The 22,481-nt window shown below is 46.8% G+C and overlaps 1 protein-coding gene across 1 annotated transcript; it reads left to right on the top strand.

Moving 5' to 3' along the window:
- Nucleotides 1-6,371: 6,371 nt before the first annotated feature.
- Nucleotides 6,372-21,998, top strand: LOC101354640 (ubiquinol-cytochrome-c reductase complex assembly factor 2). The gene is made up of 4 exons (XM_004389819.1): nucleotides 6,372-6,550; nucleotides 17,944-18,018; nucleotides 18,926-18,995; nucleotides 21,820-21,998. The coding sequence occupies exons 1-4, from the start codon at nucleotides 6,413-6,415 to the stop codon at nucleotides 21,945-21,947; spliced, it is 411 nt and encodes a 136-aa protein (XP_004389876.1). The 5' UTR covers nucleotides 6,372-6,412; the 3' UTR covers nucleotides 21,948-21,998.
- Nucleotides 21,999-22,481: the final 483 nt, after the last annotated feature.

Here is a 22,481-nt window from a genome sequence, read left to right as displayed (position 1 = left end):
AAGACACTTGAAAATCTGGCCGAGTAGCTCATTCATTTGTTTGTGATTTCATTAATCTGTCCTTCCTTCCTTCCTTTTCTTCCTTTTTTCTCTCCTTCCATCCATCTATCCATCCAGCCAACAAATATTTACCAAGTACCTGGTACATACGGCACAGGGCTAGGGCCTGTATAGGAAACAACGGAAGTGTCAAGATAGCAATGTTATCCTTAAGAACCTTATAATTTATCAAGAGAGTTAAGACCCCCATATGAAAATATAATGGGTGCTTTACTAGGTGATGAGGGCCATGTGCTCACCTGTGCAGAGTGCTACCCAGGGGTGCAGAAGCAGCGAGGGTAGCACTGCCACACAGGGTGATAATGGAGGTAGTATTTGAGCTATATCTTGAAGGTGAGTCGAGTCTGACAGGTGATAAAGAAGGGGCAGATGTTCTAAGAAAGGATAGACAAGCATGGAAATGGAGAATCAAGTACTCTTTTCAGGGAACAGCAAGTGGTCTTTGTTGGCTGCAGGGGGTTGATGTATAGGGGAGCAGAGAGAGAGAGAAGATAGAAATGAAGAAATTCCAGAACCTGAGAACTAGAAAGAACTTCTGACCTTCCATCTCTGCTGCTCCCTATTGCCTGCACCACTGTAAGGGGCTCTTGGCTGGCCTCCCTTCCCTGGATTGGGTAGCTCTCTCTTTATTTAAACTAACAAACACACAGGTTTAGTCAGGGTAGGCTAACTGCTCTAACAATGCCCAATTCTCAGAAGCCTAACACATTACCATCCAATGTGGGCAACAGAGAGCTTCTGCTCCACACAGTCATCCAGGGAAATAGGCTCCTTCTGTCATGACACTACCCTCTTCAACACACAGCTACAAGGTCCTGCTGATGAGTAAGAGCTAGACAGCATGGAGAAGGGACACCACAGTCCATGGACTAGAATTAGTCATGTGGCCCTACCCAGATGCTAGGGGACTGAGATATAGTTTAACTGTGTGCCTAGGAAGAGGAAATGGGTTTAATGAGAACTCAGCCAACCTCAGCCAGCTCCCCTTCTGCATAAACCTAGGTCAAGATGATATCTGACTTAAGGAGGGGGAAATAGAAGCATAAAGAATAAGTAGAGAGTGGGAGGGGATAGCCGGGCCTGGCAGTGCCAGGGCTGTGGGTTCTGATCCAGATTCTTCCCTAGCTGTGTCCTCACGTACCACTAGTGTGCTAGGACCCTGGGTTAGCATCTCACTCTCCCTCAGTTTCCTCCTCCTTCTCAAAGGGACTGTGACTTGGTCCTTTAGAAAGGTGATATGGAAGAGCAGACGTGGATCACCACATCAGTAGAGCAACCTGCCCGTGACCTCCCCGCCAGGAGCAAGGGCAACTGAGAGACAGTCATCCGCCCTCACGCCGTCCCTCTGGTGTCCCCTCTGTGATTAAAGAGGTGGCTAAAGAGTGGAATGTTATTACAGCTTTTCCATAATGCAGTGTCATCAGGAAGCCCTGGGCCTCTGGGCAGCACCCTGGCAGCCCCATCACTCTTCCCAGCTGCACAGAGGCTCTTAGACCACGCAGAAAAGTGCAGGAAGCAGTATCAGAAAACAAATGGCAAGGCAAGACCACTCATCAGCGGCTCTTCAAAATGATCTAAACTTCAGACGTTTGATTTAAATCCGCATCCTCAATGGCCAAAAACATAAAGCAGAAGATGAGGGAAAGAACCAAAATGAAAGCGTGGGTGCCAAGAACTAGAGGGCAGGGAGGGAGGAGAAGCAGCCGCCCTGGGACAATACTGGGCTTGGCGAGAGCCAGGTTCAGGTCCTTTTTATTACACATCTCTCAGACATGCTCTCTTCTGCCATGAAGCTTCCCTGAAATGGGACAGGAAGCTTGAGAGCTAATCCAAGAACAAAATCTGGAAATCTACCGGCCTGATTTATCCTTAGCCTTTCTCCCTCAGTCCTCCAAAGATGACTATCTTAAAGGGGCAGCAGGGGGGGGGGTGGTGACAGGTGAGCAAGGAAACTTGGGTTTATATTCTAATGTTGTTCTCTTCAGACTCATTTATTTGACAAATATTCATTGGAAGACTCCTGTGCACCAGGCTCTGCTGTCAAATAGGACCAGTGCTCTGAGGCAAAAGGGGACAGAGTGACACTTCCCTGAGGTGACATTTGACCTGAGAGCAGAGTGAAGGGAGGGAAGCAGACACCTGGGCATATGACAAGATGTCTCAACAGAACTGAGGAGCTCTGAACGCATTAGGCTGCATGTTTGGGCCCAGCTGAGGCCCATCCCAGCACACCTCAAACACCAGCTGTCTTGAAAGAAAGGGAAAAAAATGCTCATCTCCAGAATAAGGCAGCAATCTACTGCCAGCATGACCCTTCCGGCTACCTTTACATGTGGGCATTCAATGGCTAAGTACTCTAACACAAGTCCAGACCCACTTTCTAGGGAAACCTATCTGAGTATTGCAGCCAATCATTTCCTACAGCTGAATAAGTTGAAAGAGGAAAAATCAGGCAATTGGGCCCCACAATGCAGCTAAGTATTTAATTCCTTTTTAATGTTTATATTATTAACACCAGCATTACAAAACGATATTTTTACTTTCAAGCGATTTAAATGTGCAATTTGGTGTCTCGATTACTTGTATCATTATAATGTGAAAAACTGAAGCGGAGCTCCCTCCCTCCCCACTCCTCCCCTTGATGGTGCCTCGTTTCTATAAAAAGCGATCAGGGCTCCATAAAGCCCAAATACCCATTCCAAACAACTCAGAGGTGCGGCCCTGGGGGTGGGGGGTGGTTTCAATGAGCCAGAGGAGGCAGCCCTCTGTTTGGAATGAGTGACAGCCGGCAGGTGGGTGTTATAATGGTCATCAACTCCTTGAGGGGCTGGCACCATCAAGCCACATTCCAAGCAGTGCCTACTAATGTGCCCAGAATGGCACTGGGTGATTGACAAGTCAGTGAGCCCAGACTCTGGCTCAAACCACCCATAGGCACAGGGGGACGGGAAAGAGGCTGAAATAAAACAAGGCCTGAGAGGGCCCTGGAGCCCCTCGGAAAACAATAACTAAGAGCCACTACCATTTGCTGGTCTACTCTGTGCCAGCACTGGCCAAGCACTATATAACTCAAACTCATTGTCATTAAGTCAGTTCCAACTCATAGCCACCCTATAAAGCACATATAAATACACCATGTGATTTCCAGGGACAATGCTGTGCCCAGGCCTGAAGAGAGGCTTCCTGATGGAGTGGTGAAGAGTAAGGGCTCAGGAGCCATTCAGCCTGGCTTCAAGTCCCAGCTTTGCCACTTACTAGCTGGTCAGCTTGGGCAAGTCCTTATACTCTCTGAGCCTCAGTTTCTACTTCTGTAAAATGGGGATAATATTGGCACTTATCTCTGAGAGGCACTGTGAGGACTAAATGAGTCAATATGTGTAAGGCATTTAGTGCCTGGCACATGCTCTGGTGGCGCAATGGTTATGCACTCAGCTGCTAACAGAAAGGTTAGCAGCTCAAACCCACCCAGTGGCTCCTTGGGAGAAAGACCTGGCAATCTGCTCTAGTCAAGATTACAGCCTAGAAAAGTCTATGGGGCAGTTCTACTCTGTCACATGGGGTCACTATGAATCAAAAATCAACTAGACAGCACCTATAACATAGTATATACTCAGTAAGTCTTCATTTATCATTGTAATTCCCATTTTAAGATGAAGAAACCAAAGCTCAGAGCAGTTAAATAACCCACCCAAGGTCGGCTGTTCTGAAGGCCTTTGCCTTTACTGTCCATCTGTCTGAAAGCCGCTCTTGCCACCTTCATGTGGCTGTCCCCTGGGATGACTCAGACCTCTGTAAAACACCAGATCCTCAGAGATGGTCACCCAGACCATTCACACCCTACCCTACCTAACCCAATCACTGTGGACTTCGCACCCTGTCTTGATCTCTCCCTGGAACTTATCACATCTGAAATTATCTTGTTCACTTATTAAATAAAACAAATAAAGCACTTAGAATGGTGCCTGGCACAGGGTAGGCATTCAATAAATAGTATCAATGACTATCATTATTATATGTTTGCTTGATTGTTGACTGTCTCCCCCAACTTAAAGGTAAAATTCAGGGGAGCAGGTCCCTCATCTCTCTCATCCCCATTCTACCACATGAAGGAGCTCAGGGCTGCCTTCATGCATGTATGACCTGGACAGTTGCACAGGGCCCTGAAAGCACAAGGATCCCACGCTTGGTTTAATGCTGTGCTGTTGCCATCCTGAAATTCTTAATACTTTTTAAACAAGCCCTCACATTTTCATTTTGTACTAACCAAACCAAAACTAAGCCCATTGCCATCCAGTTGATTGCAGCTCATAGAGACCCTACAGGACAGAGAAGAACCTCCCCACAGGGTTTCCAAGGAGTGGCTGGTGGATTCAAACTGCCAACCTTTTGGTTAGCAGTCAAGCTCTTAACCACTGGGCCATCAGGGCTCTTATTTTGCACTAGGCCCCTACAAATTATACAGACGGTCCTGGATGAATGAATGAATGAATAAGCAAGTCCAGATTCCAGTCCAGGTCTGTCTGACTCCAAGATCTCGATACTTAACCACTGTGCCAAACAGGTCTCCAGATGGGGGAAAGCAGACTGGGAGCCTTAGAAGAAGGCATTTGTTTGGGTTTCCCCTGGCATCCAGTTGTTCTTCTCAACTTCCCATAGCACTTGTGCCTCAGGTGGAGTGAAAACCATTTGCTGCCACTTGAAGTCACTCTTCCTCTTGCTGAAAACAGAGGAACTTCAGTCTTGGCCTCCCAGGATGCTGCCTGTCAGCGCAGTGCTCTTAAAGCCCCAGTCATGGTGGGGCCTCAGGCAGAATTACAAGGCCTCAGGGCACCCAGCACAGCCCTAGGCACCTGGAGCTTGATCGTAAACAGATACAACCCTTGCCCTTTGGGCCTCAGGGCAGCCATCAGAACCATGTGGCTATAAACACAGCTGTTGCAGAGAATGGAGCAGGGTGGTATTACTGGGCTGGGAAAGGGGTGGGGTTCACCAGGGAAGCTTTCCGGGGGTGCCCTGCCCTTGAGTGCATTTTCTACTCCTCCTGCACTTTCCCTATGCCTCAGGGTAGGCATCAAACACCCTGGGTCCCCAGAGGGTCTCATTCACTAAGTCTTTACTTTTAAGCCTTCAGAGCTGTTTGTTGCTGCACCCTGCTAAAATCACTGTTGATCTTTGCTCAGATTAAACGCCTCCCTCTTCCTCTAGCTCCCCTTCCTGCCCCAGGCCTGGCTCTTGAGCTCTGTGTCCCTCCATTTCACACATCCAAATTCTAACCATCCATCCAGCCCAAATGCCACATCCTCCAGGAAGCCCTCCCTGATCTTTCTCCTCCTACTCCTTTCTTTCTCTAAACTACCTAGCATTCTCTAATATGTCAATTAAAGCCCTTATCACTTTGAACTTTGTGTTTCTGTTATGCAGTCACTCCCCAACTCCACAGTCAACTCCTTGAAGTCAGGAGTCTCCTGGGATTCCCCTTTACAAAGTAAGTGCAGCAAGAAGGAAGAGGTAGGTGGAAGCAAAGCACGGAGATGGCACTGGCTGAATGCAGGGAAGAGAAGACACAAAGTGGGGGGGATACGGAGGCTTTCTTGAGGAAAACTTGGAAGGTGGGGCAAGCTTTTGAAAAGAAAAATGAGGATATTCTGCATCATGATGCAGCTGGAGATGTATAAGAGGTTTGGTAAAAACAAGTTTTTCCAAGCTGAGTCAATCCAGCTGACATTGCTCACACTAGAAAACAAGGGGAAAAGTGGGGGGGGGGGCACAAGAGGCTAAGAAGGGATAAAAGATGGGGGCTGGGGAGAGAGGAACAAGGGCTGGGGAGAGAGGAACAAGAGCTGAGGAGCTGTAAAGAATGAATTGTGGCGGAGTGCCAAGTGATAGTGATAGTGACAGGAACAGGGGCTAGAATAAAGAATGGGAAATGAGGGCTCCAGCAAGGTGTGCATGCTACTTCATTAAGTTCAAACACCTCTCCATCGAATAACAACCCGTATTTACATGCAAATATATTCACTTATGCAAATTAGCAGAGATCTCAGAGGAGGGATTTTAAGTCTCGAGCTTGTGCAGTCATTGAAAAAGAGAAGCAAAGCTGTCCCTGGGGGGCTCCACGTCTGACTCGCCCCTGGGAGATGGGCCTGTTCCAGGAAGACGAAGACTAAATTAACTAGGCTTGCAGAGACAAGGGAGCAGCGCCCCTAACCGGAGAGCGGCGGGCGCTTTGAAAACACACCCCCTCACTCCTCCTTTCCGTCCCACCTCCTCCGGAAAGGTTGCGACTATTAATGCGCAAGCGCTGCGTCCGCGCCAACTCCTCCCTCGGGGGCGGTGACAAGCGGGGCCCAAAATGGCGGGCAACCGCTACCGGCGTTTTCTTAAGCTCTGTGAGGAATGGCCCGTGGACGAGACCAAACGGGGCCGGGACTTGGGTGCTTACCTGCGGCAGCGGGTAGCACAGGCCTTTCGGGAGGGAGAGAACACGCAGGTGACCGGACTGTGGCGGTTGGGGAGAGGGGAGGCACGGAAAGGACGAGGCAGGGGCGGGGCCAACGCGCGGCCCGACCGCGGGGCTGCACTTGCGCGCGCCTTCCTGCCTGGGCCACATGTTCACGCAGACCCTTCCTCGCCGAGCTGGAGAGCTGCGGGGGCGCTCAGTGCACTCGCTTGGCTGCGCCCTGGAATCACCGAGGAAGGTTTTTTAAACTCTAGGTGCCCCGGATCCACCTACCCCTCCATATTGAATCAGAATCGCTGGAGGTAGGGCCTTGGCTTTGGTATTTTTAAAAGCGCCCCAGGCGATTCAAGGTGCAGCCAGAGTTGAGAACCACAGTACCAATCTTAGGGTGGTGACAGTCGCAGGTTTGTTGCTCCCATGACATGGTGCCATTCACCTCGACTGTGGCGTATTGATGGAGGTGAACCCCAAGAGCCCCTGCAGGGCTTGAGTTCTTCCTGGGCCCCTAATGTAAGCCCATGCAGCAGATTTAGGTTCTAGATTGATTCCCCCGTGTGTAACAAGTAGTGCTGTATCTCTGAAATTTATTCATTTAGCGCACCACCTACCATATGCCAGGAACTGTACTGGATGCTGGGAAGACAACTATAAATTAGATGAGGCCCTCCCTCATGAAGTTTACATTCTAGTTAAGGACACATTAAACACATAGACATACATATAAGACAGTCCAGATAAGTCTTATGATGGATATAAAATAGAGTACCGTGATAAAGGAGTAACAGTTATGGTAGTCAAATGAGGCCTTTTTGTGGAGGTAACGCGTAGGTGAGACCGAAGGAAAGCAGATGAGCTACACTTGACCAGAAGGGCATTCCAGGCAGAGGGAGCAGGTAATGCAAAGGTCCTGAGGCAGGAAGCAGATTGGCATGTTAGAGAAAGTGAGAGTGGTGGAGGGTAGTGAGTGAGGTGGAGTCTGATGAAAAGAGTTGAGGCAGAAGGGCAGGAGCGAGGCCCAGTAGAGCCATATAGGCCATGTGTAGGAGTTGGATTTTATCAGAACGGTGGTGAGAAGCCATTGGGGACGTTTAGTCAAGATACTGATAGGACCTTATTTAAATCACGTTGGTTGTGTGGAGCTCTGGTGGTGCAGTGGTTAAGAGCTACGGCTACTAACCAAAAGGTTGGCAGTTCCAATCCACTATCTACTCCTTAGAAACCCTACGGGGCAGTTCTATTCTTTTAGGTTGCTATGAGTTGGAATTGACTTGATGGCAGCGGGTTTTGCTTGTATGGGAGTCCTGAGTGGTGCAAATGGTTAATGCATTTGACTGCTAACCGAAAGGTTGGCCGTTCAAGTCCACCCAGAGATGCCTTAGAAGAAAGGTCTGGTGGTTTACCTCCAAAAAATCAGCAATTGAAACCCTGTGGAGCACAAATCTACTCTGCTACACATGGGGTCACTATGAGTTGGAATCTGTTTGAGGACAGCTGGTTTTTGGTTGTACGTAGTGTATGAATTACAGGAGGCAGGAAGAGAGGAGGCTGGAGAAAAGACTACTATGGCAAGCCAGGCAAGAGATGGTGGTTCTTGGATGAAAGTGGCAGCATAGGAGGTGGAAGTGGCTGGAATCAGATTGTAATTTGAAGGTCAAGTCAATAGGATTTGCCAGCATATTGAATGTGGGGAAAAGGGTAAGAGAGAAACCAAGGATAACATCTAGATTTTTTTTTTTTTTTTTTTTGTCCTGAGCAGCTGGTGGAAGGTGGTGCTATTTACTGAGATTGGAAAGACTAGATGAGGAACAGGTGGGGGTCTGGGAAGACCATCTTGAGTTTGGTGTTAAACATATTAAACTTTAGACGTCGAGTAGACTTCCAAGTGGAAATGTCAGGTACGCAGTGGAATATTTGAGCCTGGGGCTCAGGCAAGAGGTCAGAGATATGAAGTAAGATACATACACGCACTCTGAAGAAATGACTTTTGGGAAACTTGGCCAGGACCTGTCAAAGTAGAAATATGTTCTTTTGCAGCTTAGCCCAACACAGAGCCCAAACCAGCCCCAATGGAGCAAGAACATGCCTGATGGCATCATTGTAACAGTATTGCTGATTGGGTGGCAGGAGTGTATGGAGTGTCTGGCCCAGGGCCTCTGTATGGGTGGTGTCGCATTACTCTCGGGGGCCCTCATGCCTGTTACGGTGGCCCAAAGTGTAAGGATCTTGAAGGCAAACATCATACCCAGTTCCAACTCTGCAAACTCTGTTGACCTTCTAGGGCTGTACTCCCTACAAATCTTTAGTGTGACCTTCTTGAGAGTAGAGATGATGCCATTTTTATCTTTCTTCCTCCAGTGTCTAGAGTAGCTCATAGAAGACACTCAGTAAATATCTGAATGAGAGATGAATGATTGGCTATGGCTCATGAGATAGAAATCATTTGAATGTAGTTGCAGATGTAGCAGAACTAGATGGAAATATTTCTGTGTCTTGAGTGGTGAGAATGAATTTGAGGGCTTACGTGTTTGGGGAGTTGCAGGAACTACAGAAGGGGCATATAACCTGGTTCTTAAACCACCAGGGAGCTTATAGTTCAACAGGCACATGATTTATCCTTAGAAAATTCAAGTAGTGAACCCAACTAGCAGAGAGGACAGAGGCTAGATCCTTGTTTGCATGCCACTTCCTTCGTGAGGTGAGAAAGTGCAATGTTTACCCACTTGATTGTTAATGATACAGGAGCCAGAAAAGGAGGGGAGAGCTTTCTCTTTGGGAGTTGTCATCCTTTGTCATCACCTAGGGAGATGGCTCAGGATCAGTCAAAGGCCCACACAGGTTTGAGTCATAGCTGCAGCTGACGAATGCATTCCTGGTAGGGGGAGCCAGTGCATCATGGTGCAGCAGGCACATTACTCAGGACCACTGTCAAGCTACCTCAACCTAGTGTCACCTGGGAACACACCCAGGCTTAGTAAATCTGTGATGATTTTCGGAGAGAGCAGCCCCTTGCTGGAAAGGATGATGGCCCCTGGAGTCACTCCCACTCACACCCCTTGAACATTTAGAAAGACCTTGAAGAAGAAAAGTGGTCTCGCAGGCTCCTTGCTAAACTGCAGCAGGCAGCAGGGGCTAGACCCTTTGGCTGATCGGTGTGGAGCTCCCCCCTTGGCTATGCCAGTTTCTGGAAAGATGGAACTGGAGGAGGGGGTGCATTTCTGCTCGTGCAGCCTTTTTGTTCCTTTCTGGAAGAGATAGGCAGTCCTCCCCTCAGCCTCTTGGCTTCCTGCATCTTAACAGCAACACCAAATGGACATACTTTGACATGCATGATCTCAGTAATTTAATCCTTAGAGCAGCCAAGTGAGGTAGCTGTTATTCCCATTTTACAGACAAGGAAACAATCAGAAAAATCAGACAAGACTGGAGCAAGCCCAGCCATCCTGGCCCTGATCTAGCATTGTCTCCCTGGTGCCTGACCTTTCTTCAGCTGCCATTCTTCCCAAATTATCTCTTCTTGTCAGAACAGCCTCTTGTTCCACAAACATCAGGCCACTGTCTTCCCCTTGTTTCCTGCTCAAATCTTTTTGGACTATGGACAGTTTGAGCAAAGAGTAAAACACCTCCCTGTTTTTACCCCACCTGCTTCCCTTGCCCCAGCCATGACCTCCCAGTGTGGATGGGAAGAAGGATGATCCTCGGTGGGTTACCAGTGCAGAAAGACCAGATTCACTAGAAAGCAAATTAATAATTCAGACTCTAATACAGATTACAAAAACCACTGCCTCGATTTATTCCACCTCAGATTGCCCTTGAGGGAGTCCTCACATTCCACCCTGAACCCACCAAGGGGGGAGGAGATGGTGGGAAGCAGGAACATGCTTAACTCCTTTCACACCCTACATCCTATTGTAGGGTTTTTTCAAGTTAATGTTTATGGGTTTGCCCCCTTTGAATACAGTTTCCTTAAGAGAACACGTGTTCCCCACAGCACTGAGAGCTTAATCAAAGAGAATCACAGCATGGGGGAAGGTGGCACAAACAACTGTAATTGTTGACTTAACTACAGGGAAAGGAGCACATCCTTCTAATGAGTTCATTAGGTGCCCAAGCAGCCTTCCAAAAGATCTCAACTGCACACCAGCACCCACTCATCTAGCATGGGCGCGGCTCTGAGGAAGGGGTCTGGAGAGACTGCTACCTGGCGGGGGCTCCCCCACCAGCGAGGTCTTATAATTGTGTTGTATCCGGGTTTAAATAAGATTATCCCAGTTTGAAAGGATTTAAACTTTATCTTGAGTTTATAGTAATGTAAATAATATTTCTAACTTCTCAGAGGAGAATGCAAAGGTTTTATGTAATCTTGTTTTCTCAATCATCCAGTGGAGGCCCGGCATTTGGCTTTCCTTGACGTAACAGGGAGCTCCCCAGCTGTCTGGCACGTGCTGGCAGCGGTGAAGACATCTCAGTATGAACCCCCCTGACAGATCTTTGTAGTTAAAAAACTGAACCCACTGCAAAACAGGAGTTGTGAGGAGAATCATCTCTAAGAGGGAATGCAAACATCTCCAGCTCTTTTTTTTTTTTTTTTTTGTCTCTCCCTGTTTTGAGAATGAGTTTAAGGTCATGTTTAAACGAGGGGATGGTATTTACCTGTGCATGTTTTAAAGATCTAGGCACCCCTCCTAGAAGGATAAATGATTGACCACTTTCATTGGGTCACCATTTATTCAAAGGTCTTTGGCGGCCCGCCCAGTGCCACAAGTCTCAGGCAGCTTTGTGAGGCCTGCAGCACCCTCTCATCTTTGTCCCAGCCTGTTTCCAAGCTCACCTCTCACTACCGCAACATGAGCCCCAGCTTCACTGAGAGTGTCTTTTCATTGCCTCCCAAATTGACTGTAGTACAAGTAGTTCTTAACCTTTGAGAGTTGAGAGCAAGTTCTGAACTCCCCAATCACCACCATCACTACCAAAAAAAATGTCCAGTCACACAGAGCTTGCAAAAATTTGGTGGCTTCCCAGGCCCTTGAAGCCCTCCCTGGGCTCAGCTTAAGAACCCTGCCTGCCTGAAACATCCTGTCCCCATGCCTTTGCCATGCCTTTGCCATGCCTTTGCCATGCCTCTTTCTCCCAGTCACTCCTTGGATCCTCATCCCACCCATCCTGAGGTCCAGCTCTGGAAGTCTGTGCAGGGACTCTGGCTTCCCCTCACTCTTGGGAGGCACTCTGCGAACTGTCACTGCAATGAGAGGTCGTCCTTCCCCATCACACCTGCCCTGTTGGCACGGCCCGGTGACCATCTCCCGCCTTTGATCCCCTGCAGCAGCCAGCATTCCAAGACTCTGGCAGTTCATTACAAGCTGCCTGTGCCATGTTTAGTTGTTAATGCGAGCATATCTTGTCTCCTCAGCTGGATTGCCAACTTCTCCAGTTCCAGGACTGGGTCTTCTTTGTTTTGTCCCCCACAGCCCCAAGCAGAGGACTCTCTATATAGTAGGTGCTCAAGAAATACATTTTCAATCGAAGAGTATAGGCTCCCATAACAGAATGAACTCATTTCAGAAGTTCATTACCAAGTCATGAAAACCTCGTCTCATTGATCCTCCTGGACCAAATCCAGCTCTACCTTAATTAGCAAAGCAATTTGCAACACCCTTTCCCAAAAGTGCTTATGCGTCCCTTTGTGTGACTAGAATAGGGGCCGATGTACCAGTTACTGTCACCACCCAAAATTCAATTTTGAAAATCGAAATCAATGCCTGCGGCACTGATGTAGATTTGTATGTGTAAAAGTTTAATGTGGTAAAGAGAAATTTACTGACGACTGAGCAGGGGAAATGCAAAAAAGAGTGCAAATAGAGCTATAGAGGGCACTTTGTCAGCTGAACATCTATTTTATTCACATTTAGGGAGCAGTGCTGAATTTTTCATAGTGTCCCTACTGCTGCCTTTTTTAAACCCAGCACTGCTATTAGTCCTAAAATGTCGGTAATCTCATTAGGTGTGAATGCAAAATCGGGTAATTTAAAGCTTGTATATAAGAATCTTTCTAAAAATGCACAGTGTATTTCACCAGGAAAACTGTGTATTTCAAAATACAGGAATGTGTGTGCTGGAGTCTGTGAATAAAGTGTAGGATATAGGTGTGTGGCAAGGTTTCTAGAATTAGACAAGTTATCTCTGTTGGTGTCCTTTTAAGTAGTAAACAAGACTATGTTTTAATTGCTGAGCTTGGGTTGAGTGTGACTGTTGTTAGCTGCCATCGAGTTGACCCCCAACTCATGGTGACCTCATGCCCAACGGTACAAAATGCTGAGTGGATGTGACCGTTGTGATCCATGAGGTGTTTCATTAACTGATTTTCGGAAGTAGATCGCCAGGCCTTTCTTCCTAATCCATCTTAGTCTGGAAGCTCCACTGTAACTTATTCAGCATCATAGTAACATGCAAGCCTCCACTGACAGATGGGTGGTGGCTACACGTGGAGTGCATTGCCTGAGAATTGTGTGGTGGCTGCTCATGAGGTGCATTGCCTGAGAATTGAACTAAATTAGGTCTCCTGCATGGAAGGTGAGAATTCTACCATTGACTACCACTGCCCCCTTGAACCCAGAATTGGCCATGGCGCCGTCTCCTTAGGTTGTAAGAACTTGGCTAGAAAGTTGGCAGACTTCAAACTCCCATCACCTCTACTAAGCTACTTTTATAGCCTCATATAGACACCTTCCTGACTTCAAATGGGAAATTAGATGAGTCCATTTTTAGGACTTATAGGTGTTTGGTTCCCTCTTACATTATTAATTGAGCTCCAGGTATTATGTAAAATATCCAAGAGACTATCTCTTTAACACTGGAAATTTTAAGAGGTTAAAGGAACCCAGAGGGCCACAGTTTTTTTTACTTGGACCCTGTGACAACTCACACCAAAAATGTTCTGCAAGGGTGACCCTGTCCTCCCTCTGTGCCCCTCCTCTCTGCCCAGCTGCCCTGTCAGAGACAGGAAAAGATGGGAAGGAAGAATGACACCCTTCTCATCCACTTGAGGTTGTGGTAAGAGGTAGCTGAGCAGACCTGTGGCAGATTCTCACTGTTAGAGAAGTTGGAGGAGACGCAAGAGGGGAACTTTGATTGGCAAGATTTCTGAGGGCGAGGATCTGGCCAGGATGTGGGTTTGATCGGAAGACTTTCCCAAGCGTTATCTTGGTGACAGCAGTGTGTGGAGCCCGGGATAGAGGCACCTGGAGGAAGGCAAGTCGGTGGCATAAACTCCTTTCCTTAGAACTTGGCTGAGAAAAGGAAGAGATGGTGGGAATAGTGGTGGGAGGGGAAGGTCCAGGTGACAGGTGAGTGGTCATTAGGTAAAGAGCAGTGTGGTAGACATCTGCTTGCCTGCTGCCTGGCAGTATTCTACCAAAGGCAGACCACAGAGTACTCAGTGATCGCAGAGAGCCGTGAGGGACAGATATGGAAGTCTAGTCAGGTGCACACCAGCAACACTGATCCACTGATAATGTCCTCACCACCATTCCCTGGGCATGTGCTTAAGCTGGTCCTTGTGTCCAGAGTGCCCCCCACTTCCTTCTTGGTGGCTCTCCATCCAGCAGTTCTTCCCTGGCTCCCCAGGCAGGGTCAGGTGCCCACCTCCACCTGCCCCACGGCACCCTGGACATACTTCTTTCACTGCACTTATCACCAGAATGGTTGTGACCTGTTCTGCTTCCTTTCTCTTTTAGTTTATAAGCTGGAGAGTTGGACCTGTGTTTACTACCATGACTACCAGCATTACTACTACTAATAATAATCCTAACGAAAACTAACTCACATTTATCAGTGCCGTATCAGACCAAAATTCAGAGGAGTCAGTCATTACCTCCTCTATCCTCACACCACCCTCGGAATTAGGGACTATAATTATCTTCTCTTTTAAAGGAAAGTTTAAGTCGGTCAGTAGTCTTCAAAACTGTCATGCATGAAAGACAAAGCAAGGCCCAGGAACTGACCCAGATTAAAGGAGACTAAAGACACATGACAACTAAGTGCAGTGGGTGATGTTGGATGGAATTACTTGTTTTCTGTAAAGATTATTACTGAGACAATTGACAAAATTGGAGTATGAACAATGGATTAGCTAATAGTATTGTATCAATGTTAGATGCCCTGAATTTGATCATGGAATGGTGGTTACATAAGAGAATGTTCGTGTCCTTAGGAAATACACACCGAAACATTATGGGGTGGAAAGGGCATTATGCTCCAACTTAACCCTCAAATGGATCAGAAGAAAGACATGTATAGAGATAGAGCTAGAAAAGGATATCCACCCAATGGCAACTAACAACAACAGAATGATAAATGTAACATGTTTTTTAAAGTGGGAGGGTGGTTAGGAAGCATTGAGTATCTTTTTATGGTGACGGAATGCTTGGCAGCAGATACCGGTGATGGTTGCACAACATAGTTAATGTAATTGGTGTCACTGAATTGTACGTGTAAAACATGTTGGATTTGCAAATATTGTGTTAGATATATTTTTTACAACAATAGGAAAAAAAGATGGGGGATCAAGTGATTTGCCCAACATCCCATAGCTAATAAGTGATGGTATCAAGATTTGAACCCAGGCAGTTTGACTCCGTGCTGTCTCCAGCCATGGAGATGCTTATTCCTTAGCGTCCTCAGCTCATAAATAGGGTCAAGCACATGTAGGTCTCAATGAATGTCTTTTTTTTTTTGGTAAACTATATATAACATAAAATTTATCATTTTAACCATTTTAAAATGTACTGTTCAGTGGTATTAAGTGCATTCACAATGTTGTGTAAGCATCATCACTAGTATCTCTTTCCAGAACTTTTTTGTCACCCCAAACAGAAACTCTGTACCTACTAAGCAATAACTCCCCTTTCCTGCTCCTCCAGCCCCTGGTAACCTCTATTCTACTTTCTGTGAATTTGTCTATTCTAGACACCTTATATAAGTGGGATCGTACGATATTTGTCCTTTTGTGTCCAGCTTTTTTCAGTCAGCATGATGTTTTCAAGGCTCATCCATGGCATAGCGTGTATCAGAATTTCATTTCTCTTTATGGCTGAATAATACTGGCAGTCCCCAGGTTATGAACATCCAGCTTACATACAACCCATAGTTACAACCAACCCCGGTAAAGCCTGTTATATTAAAAATTCGAGATACATACAATGATTCATAATAACAAATGGATGCTACTTTGCAACACATACCAAAATATTATTACCGTATTATTATGTTAAAGATGTTTTCATGTATCTGGAAGTGTTTCTTTAATGTTTTTATGCATAGAATGATAGACTATATACTATATACTGAGATAAACGTTTGACTAACTGATGTTAGATATGAACCATACCTAACTATTCCGTCTTAAGTACAAATTCGACTTAAAGACAGACTTAGAAACGGAACTAGTTCGTAATCCAGGGACTGCCTGTATTCCGTTGTATGGATAGAACACATTTTACTCATCCATTCATCTGTTAATGAACAACTTGGTTTGTTTCCACCTTTTGGCACTTGTGCACAGTGCTGCAGTGAACATCAAGGTACAAGTGTCTGAGTCCCTGCCTTCACGTCTTTGGATTCATACCTACAAGTGGGATTGCTGGATCATGTGGTAATTTTTTGAGGAACCACCAAATTGTTTTCCATAGTGGCTGCACCATTTTACACTCCCACCAGCAATGCACGAGGTTCTTCAATGAATGTCTTTTAAATTTATAAGTGAACAGATCTGCACAAGTGTGAAGAGAGCAAACAAAAGATGAAATGCACAACTATCTTTTGATAATCTAAATAATATTCTTTCAAACTCTGTACCAGCGTTATTCTCGTTTCCCCTTTGTGTCATATACATTCTGTTCTCTTGTTAGTTCTTGGCTATGCATGCCGTGCTGAAAAGATAATGTTCAAATGCTTTGCTCCACAGTGTGTGCTGCAGAACTCGGTTCCAGCTGGACTTTCCCTGGAAGAGCTGACCACCTGGGAGTCAGAACTCAACCGCCAGCCTCACATTTTTCCATCTGCTCTTTCTAGTCAGTCTTAGCCCCAGTCCACTCAAATAACGCCTTTGATTATTATTTAGTGAACAATGGCTACCTCCTCAGCCCATAATCCTTTCTCCTCTGATGTGGCTACCTGGGCATTCTCAGGATGAGTGGCCTGAATGTGGGGATGGATCAAGTAGAGCTAAATGACAGATGGTCTTTTTTGTTTGCTGTAAAGTGGGGACCTCATTTGACACCCACATACAGGCAGAAGCGGATCTGCCTTATTAAAACGTTTAACTACTGGTTTATTTATGCTCCGCCCTCTTCGAGAAAGGATTTAAGTTGGAAAAATCCATCATTTGAATTCAGGGGAAAACATAAAAGACAAAGTTTTGTTCTGGGCAGCCTTCAGAATTCTTGGCAGAATAAGGAACTATAGATAAATAATAGCAAGGGCAGAGGGAGAGGAATTCAAAAGAAAGGTATGACAGAAAAAGCCACTTCTCTGTGTGCTCCCTGTCTTCCCTAGACTTTCCAGCAGGGACACCCAGACTACTTCTCCCCACCGCCATCCCTGTTCTGTTCGCAAGGCCTCCACCTCTGTGTCTGGGCCTCGCTCTTTTTAGCAGAACCGTACTGCAGTCTGTCTTGGTTCTCCTTGGTTCACCTATTTCATCTTAAAACACTATTTTCTTTCCTTGTAAATTTCAACAGCTCCCCACTTCCCATAGATGAAAGCTCAGATTTTTTTTTTAACTTTCATAAAAGACTCTTTCTTTAATACATTTCACTTTGAATATCTAACTCAAAAAGCTCTTTCTTTTCCTCCAGCCCAGGCTTTTCTGCCTGTATTCAGGCCCTTGGCCAGACTGGTCTGGTCTGAAGCAGAGGAGAGACCATCCTGCCTCCTCTGCCTGGCCCCCCGACCCCCTTCACCTGGAAGCCCTGGAGCCCTTTAGAGCCCAGCTTAGTCTCGCTTCCTTCATGCACTGACCACTTGAGCACATGGGGACCCCCTCCCCCGAATTATTGTAGCCCACCCTGCCTCTAGCACTCCCCAAGGCCCACCTGTATGAGGTAGGCCCTTCAATATTGTATTTTTATTTTACAGTCTCCAAGTGGAGCTGGCATGGTGGTTCATAAGTCATAGGTGTTCGGCATATGTTTGTTTGCCGGTTGATTGATGGAGTTTTTCACCAGGTTGGAGAGCTGTTGAGGCGGAGCCATTACTCCAAAGAGGGGCTTTCTGATAGCGGGAGCCTTAGGCAAGCCTGCTTCCCCTGGAGCTGGGCAGAGCCAAGGAGTGCTGGCTGTGGGCCTGCCTCGGATGAATGTCTCACTGAATTTCTGGCCAGCGGGGGCCAAGCTCCTTTGCTCACGTCCTTGGGGTTCTTTGTTTTTCAGATTGCAGAGCCTGAGGCCTGTGATCAGATGTACGAGAGCTTAGCACGACTCCATTCAAACTATTACAAACACAAGGTGAGTGGGCCCTGGTCTTGTATATCCCCAGCCGACAACCAATAAGAATAAGTGAAAATCTGATTATTCAGTGTTTTGTAAAGAATTATGGTTCTGTTACTTTCAAACACAACCAGTAATTTCAACCAAGCCAACAAAGGTATCTGGTAGCAGCTTTTAGGCCACTTAAATAAAAGCTATTTATAATTATGAATAAAAGCCATGTATTTTATATGCTAGTGTGTGTTTCTGGAAGTAACTGACAACTCTTGGGTTGTGTACATATTTTAAAGGAGCCCTGGTGGTGCAGTGGTTAAGCACTCAGCTGTTATCCAGAAGGTCGGGGTTGTATTTTTCCATCCACTCTGATGGGACTGATATTCTCCTACACTCAGGTGATAAAGATGGAGTGATTGGGGAAGGCCCAGCTGGGCTTTTCCTCAGGCCCTGACGTGGTTACTGTCAAATTCCTATTTAGTGAGGTTTCTCCCAGGCTTGAAAAATGTGCTCAGTAACTCCACAGATAGGCTGAACGTTTAACCTGCATGGGAAAGGGATTTGTTCCAAATCCTCGCTACTCAGAGTGTGGTTTGTAGACCAGCCACATGGGCATCACCTGGGTGCTGGTTAAAAGTGCAGATTCACGGTCCCCGTCCAGAACTCCTGAATCAGAACCTGAATTTACTGAGATGATGGAGTACTCATTAAAGTTGAGTCATGGGCTCTCAGTGATAAGGAACAAGATAGTGCCGGTTCTTGGGAGGCCAAGTCTTTGACCTCAAGGTGGCGCTGCTCTTCTTACCACAATTCCTGGACTCACAATTCTCCAGCCCAGGTGGACTGCAGTGGGAAAGATTGTCACGTCTTAGAGTCTGCTGCAAAACTAATCATCTCTTCCTTCTCTCTTGCCCTCACCCTGGGTGGCCAGTACCCACGCCCCAGAGATACAAGCTTCAGTGGTCTGTCCTTGGAAGAGTACAGATTCATCCTGTCCTCAGGTATTGAAAGCCCAGCTGCACTTTCTGATTGGTTTGCAAGAGATTCTTTGCATCTGAGCGGCGAAGGGGAATTGTCTAATAAGACAGCTTTGCTTTGATGGAAAGTCTTGTGGAATAGCCCAGAGGAAATTCTGAAGCCACAGGGCTCATGCTTTTTGGCCATAGAATGTGGAGAAGGTCAAAGACATTATTTAAAAAAGAAAATCCATCTTTAGTGCTTATAAATTCGAGGCTGGGTGGCAAGGAACAGGGGAATACGTATTTGCCAAATGGAAGTAGTTCAAATCAGGATGGAAGGAAAATAATTTTTATCTTTATGGTCCTAAGGGGGCTTTATAAACAATGAGGGTTTTAATTAAAACAAAAAGGCACTCAATAATCGTGTATGGGGATATCCGCCTACAAGTTATCAGACCCAGGGGACACGGTCTGTGGGTTAGATAGGGATTTAGCTAGGTATTTTGGAGTCGTTGGTAGACCCTGATTAACAAGAAAGGAAAACACTCTGCCAAACCCATCCCCTTCTTACTTCCCCATCTCCATTGTCACTGAAAGGGGCGGGGGGAGCCAGGGTTGAAGTAGGCAGGTTCTGGAAAATTACTATTTTTGTTGCCAAGGATATTGTATACAGAAATAGGCTAACCTTTTCTGGGAGGGCATGGAGCCTTCTGGTGCTCTAGAAATTTCTTTCCTGTTCCTCTGGCAGCCTTCAGCAACTAAGTCTTGTGGATTTGGCCTTCCAGAAAACTCTTACCTTCTGAGCAGATCAAAGCCTGGCAGTGTCACCTGCTGTTGTGTGTCGACTCTGAACCTATTTTTATAACAGTACTCTCTGGAAAACTAGGGTGAAGTTATTTTGGTCAGGCAGAATTGCTTATTGTCAATTCTTTTTTAAAATATATAAATTTACTCCCATACCCCTGGGCCCATGTAATTACCGTCATGGATGCATGGCACCACTGTGAGGGCCCCAGGGAGCTTGGGTGAAGTTTGAACTTGAAATTAGAATGGAGATAAGCTCCAGAGGGCCAGCCTCCAGCCCTCTCTCTGTTACTCCTCAGGGCAGCCTCCGTGAGTGGTGGGAAACCAGCAGCGAGAAGGAGTGGGAACTGCACGACTCCCCACCACTGGCCTGTGCTGCAGCTTGTTCTGGCTGGGAGTTCACCTCCAGGAAATTTGCTGATAATGTTTTCACAGCAAGCCTCATATTTTTGCCACTACTGTGTGGAACAAGCTTACAGAATGTTTCCTCTGACAGGGCAAGAAAAGGCCTGCCGTACCTTGTAGTGGGAGGATTTAAGGGCCTGGCAAGTCTGAGATGTGGTCGTGGCCTCGGTCACGAGTGCACTTGCCCTAGGCTTAGGTCATGGCAAGCTCTAAAGGAGACCTCGTGACTTGAAGCCAGGCAGGGATCGCCCGCATCATGTTTTGTGTATTACAAGGGAGGCTGCTAGAAGAGACCCAGGGTAGGATGCTGGGCTGCTGGCCAAGGTACAGGGTATATCCTAATTCAGTCAAGAGTCCATTGATAAATAATATTGTTAATAAACAATGGAAGTTACCTTGTCTTTGCAAAAAAGGTGTTCTTTTTCTCTGTAAGTTTTTTCACAGACTGAAATTCAGGCTTTGAAAGCTAAACAATACATGTGAAAATCTAAATTGAAAATACAGAGAAAATTAGGTATCATGGAACTTTAGCCCTGGAAAAATCTTTAGACCAGTGATTCTCAACCAAGGGGGATTTTGTCCCCCCGGGGGACATGGGACAATGTCTGGAGACATTTTTGGTTGTCATAACTGGTGAAGGGGTGCTACTGTCATCTAGTGGGTAGAGGCCAGGGTGCCACTAAGCATCCTACAATGCAGACAGCCCCCCACAACAAAGACTGTCCATAGTGCCAAGGCTGAGAAGTCCTGCTTTAGTTCGGTGTGCGTGTGTGTGTGTGTGTGCATGCGTGTGCACGCATGCGTGCGTCTGTTCTTCTAAACAAAAGGCCTCACTGGCCCTAGCCAGCTCCCTCCTGCCTTCATAGCGGTGAAGATGGCTGTGGTTTCTCGAGTGCAGGCCAGGTGCCAGATACATTGCTTCCATTATTTCCTTTAATCCTCACAACTTTTGAGGTATTTTTATCCCCATTTTACAGATGAGGAACCTGAGGCTCAGAGGCTTAAGTCACTTGCCAGAGGTGACTCATTGGGAAAATGATGGGGCAGGGATTCAAGCCCAGGTCCGTCGTCGCCCTCGCTGATACCTGCTCCACTCCACAGCATATGGTGGACCCATGCAGCCTAGGTTCAAATCCCAGCTCCACCACCTCCTAGCTTTTCAACCCTGAGCAAGTTACTTAACCTCCCTCTGCCTCAGTTTCCACATCTGAAAAATGGGGATAGTAAGGTCTGTGTGGGGCAGGCCAAGTTTTGAGATAAAGCCTGTGGGCTGCATATGACGCTGGCAGGGCCATTCCTTTGCGCTCTTTCTTCGCCCTCTTGTGTGGAGCGAGGCAAGGAGAAACACACCCTGCGTAGATGCTGCGGGTGAGGAGACTGTAGCGAGACCACTGTGGGTATGCAGTGTACTTCGCATGGGGCCCAGTGTACACAGTGCTCAGTAAACATCAGCAGTGGTTTTTATTTTTATGTTACCTATTTGATTTGCTCTTCAAAGGATCAGTTTACACTTCTCTTTTTCAAGAACGCGCTGTGTGTAAAATGAGGTATGCTTTTATCAGGAAGGCCTGCGAGGCCAATCTGCGTAATCAAGTTTTAGACTTCAGTTTCTCTCTCTCTTTTTTTTTTTTTTTTTTTGGTCTTTCCTCTTTTGCAGACACTTTGCAAGAGTTTAAGGTAATGAATAAAGGCATGTGGAAGAAGCTTCAGGAGAAGTTTGCCCCCAAGAGTCCCGAGGAGAAGCATAAGGCCTGGGCTCAGGCCTTATTTCGCCCGCGTACATAAGTGTGGGGTCTTGTATGTTGCCATCATAAATAAAACTGCTTCGATTTCCCCCCGACCTCAAGGTTTGAGATTGTCATCTGGCCTTCACAAAAGGAAGCCCCTTTTCTAAAGAAAGTTCCAGCCTGAGAAGGGATGCCGTTTGAACTGTCTTCAGGGCCCTCGGCCGGGGTAGGGAGGTCTCCAGGGGAGAGGAAACGTCTCTCTCTGGGCCTGAGAGTCTGGACAAGGTGTTTCCTGCGCGGGGCGCAGGAGCCCCACCTCACCAGGAGGGGTCTGGCATCTCCTGGCAAGATTCTCAGGCTCCTTTTGTTGTAGGAGCTCCTGGGAGGAAGCCAAAAATAGTGGTAAATATTGAAAAAGGCATCCTGTTGCAAACAGAAAGCACCGGGGAGGAGGTAGGGCAGAGAGGTAGAAAAGCCTGCTTGGCCATCCGTCCCACTGACTCGGAGGAGGAGGTAGCTCTGTCCCCTGTCCCTGACCTTGCAGAAACGCATGTTCCAAGTTGGCCTAAGGGACCAAGTGAAGCCATAAACA

Source organism: Trichechus manatus, unplaced genomic scaffold (genome assembly GCF_000243295.1).
Source record: "Trichechus manatus latirostris isolate Lorelei unplaced genomic scaffold, TriManLat1.0 scaffold00261, whole genome shotgun sequence".
In the NCBI taxonomy this organism is placed as follows: Eukaryota; Metazoa; Chordata; class Mammalia; order Sirenia; family Trichechidae; genus Trichechus; species Trichechus manatus.
The sequence above is the reverse complement of the archived record's forward strand: the minus strand, read 5'-3'. Positions and strand labels throughout refer to the sequence as shown.

Coding starts and splice junctions, on each gene's coding strand:
- LOC101354640 (XM_004389819.1), top strand. CDS start 6,413: ATGGCGGGCAACCGCTACCGGCGTTTTCTTAAGCTCTGTGAGGAATGG. Junction 6,551..17,943: donor GGGAGGGAGAGAACACGCAG/GTGACCGGACTG, acceptor TTTGTTTTTCAG/ATTGCAGAGCCTGAGGCCTG. Junction 18,996..21,819: donor CAGATTCATCCTGTCCTCAG/GTATTGAAAGCC, acceptor CCTCTTTTGCAG/ACACTTTGCAAGAGTTTAAG.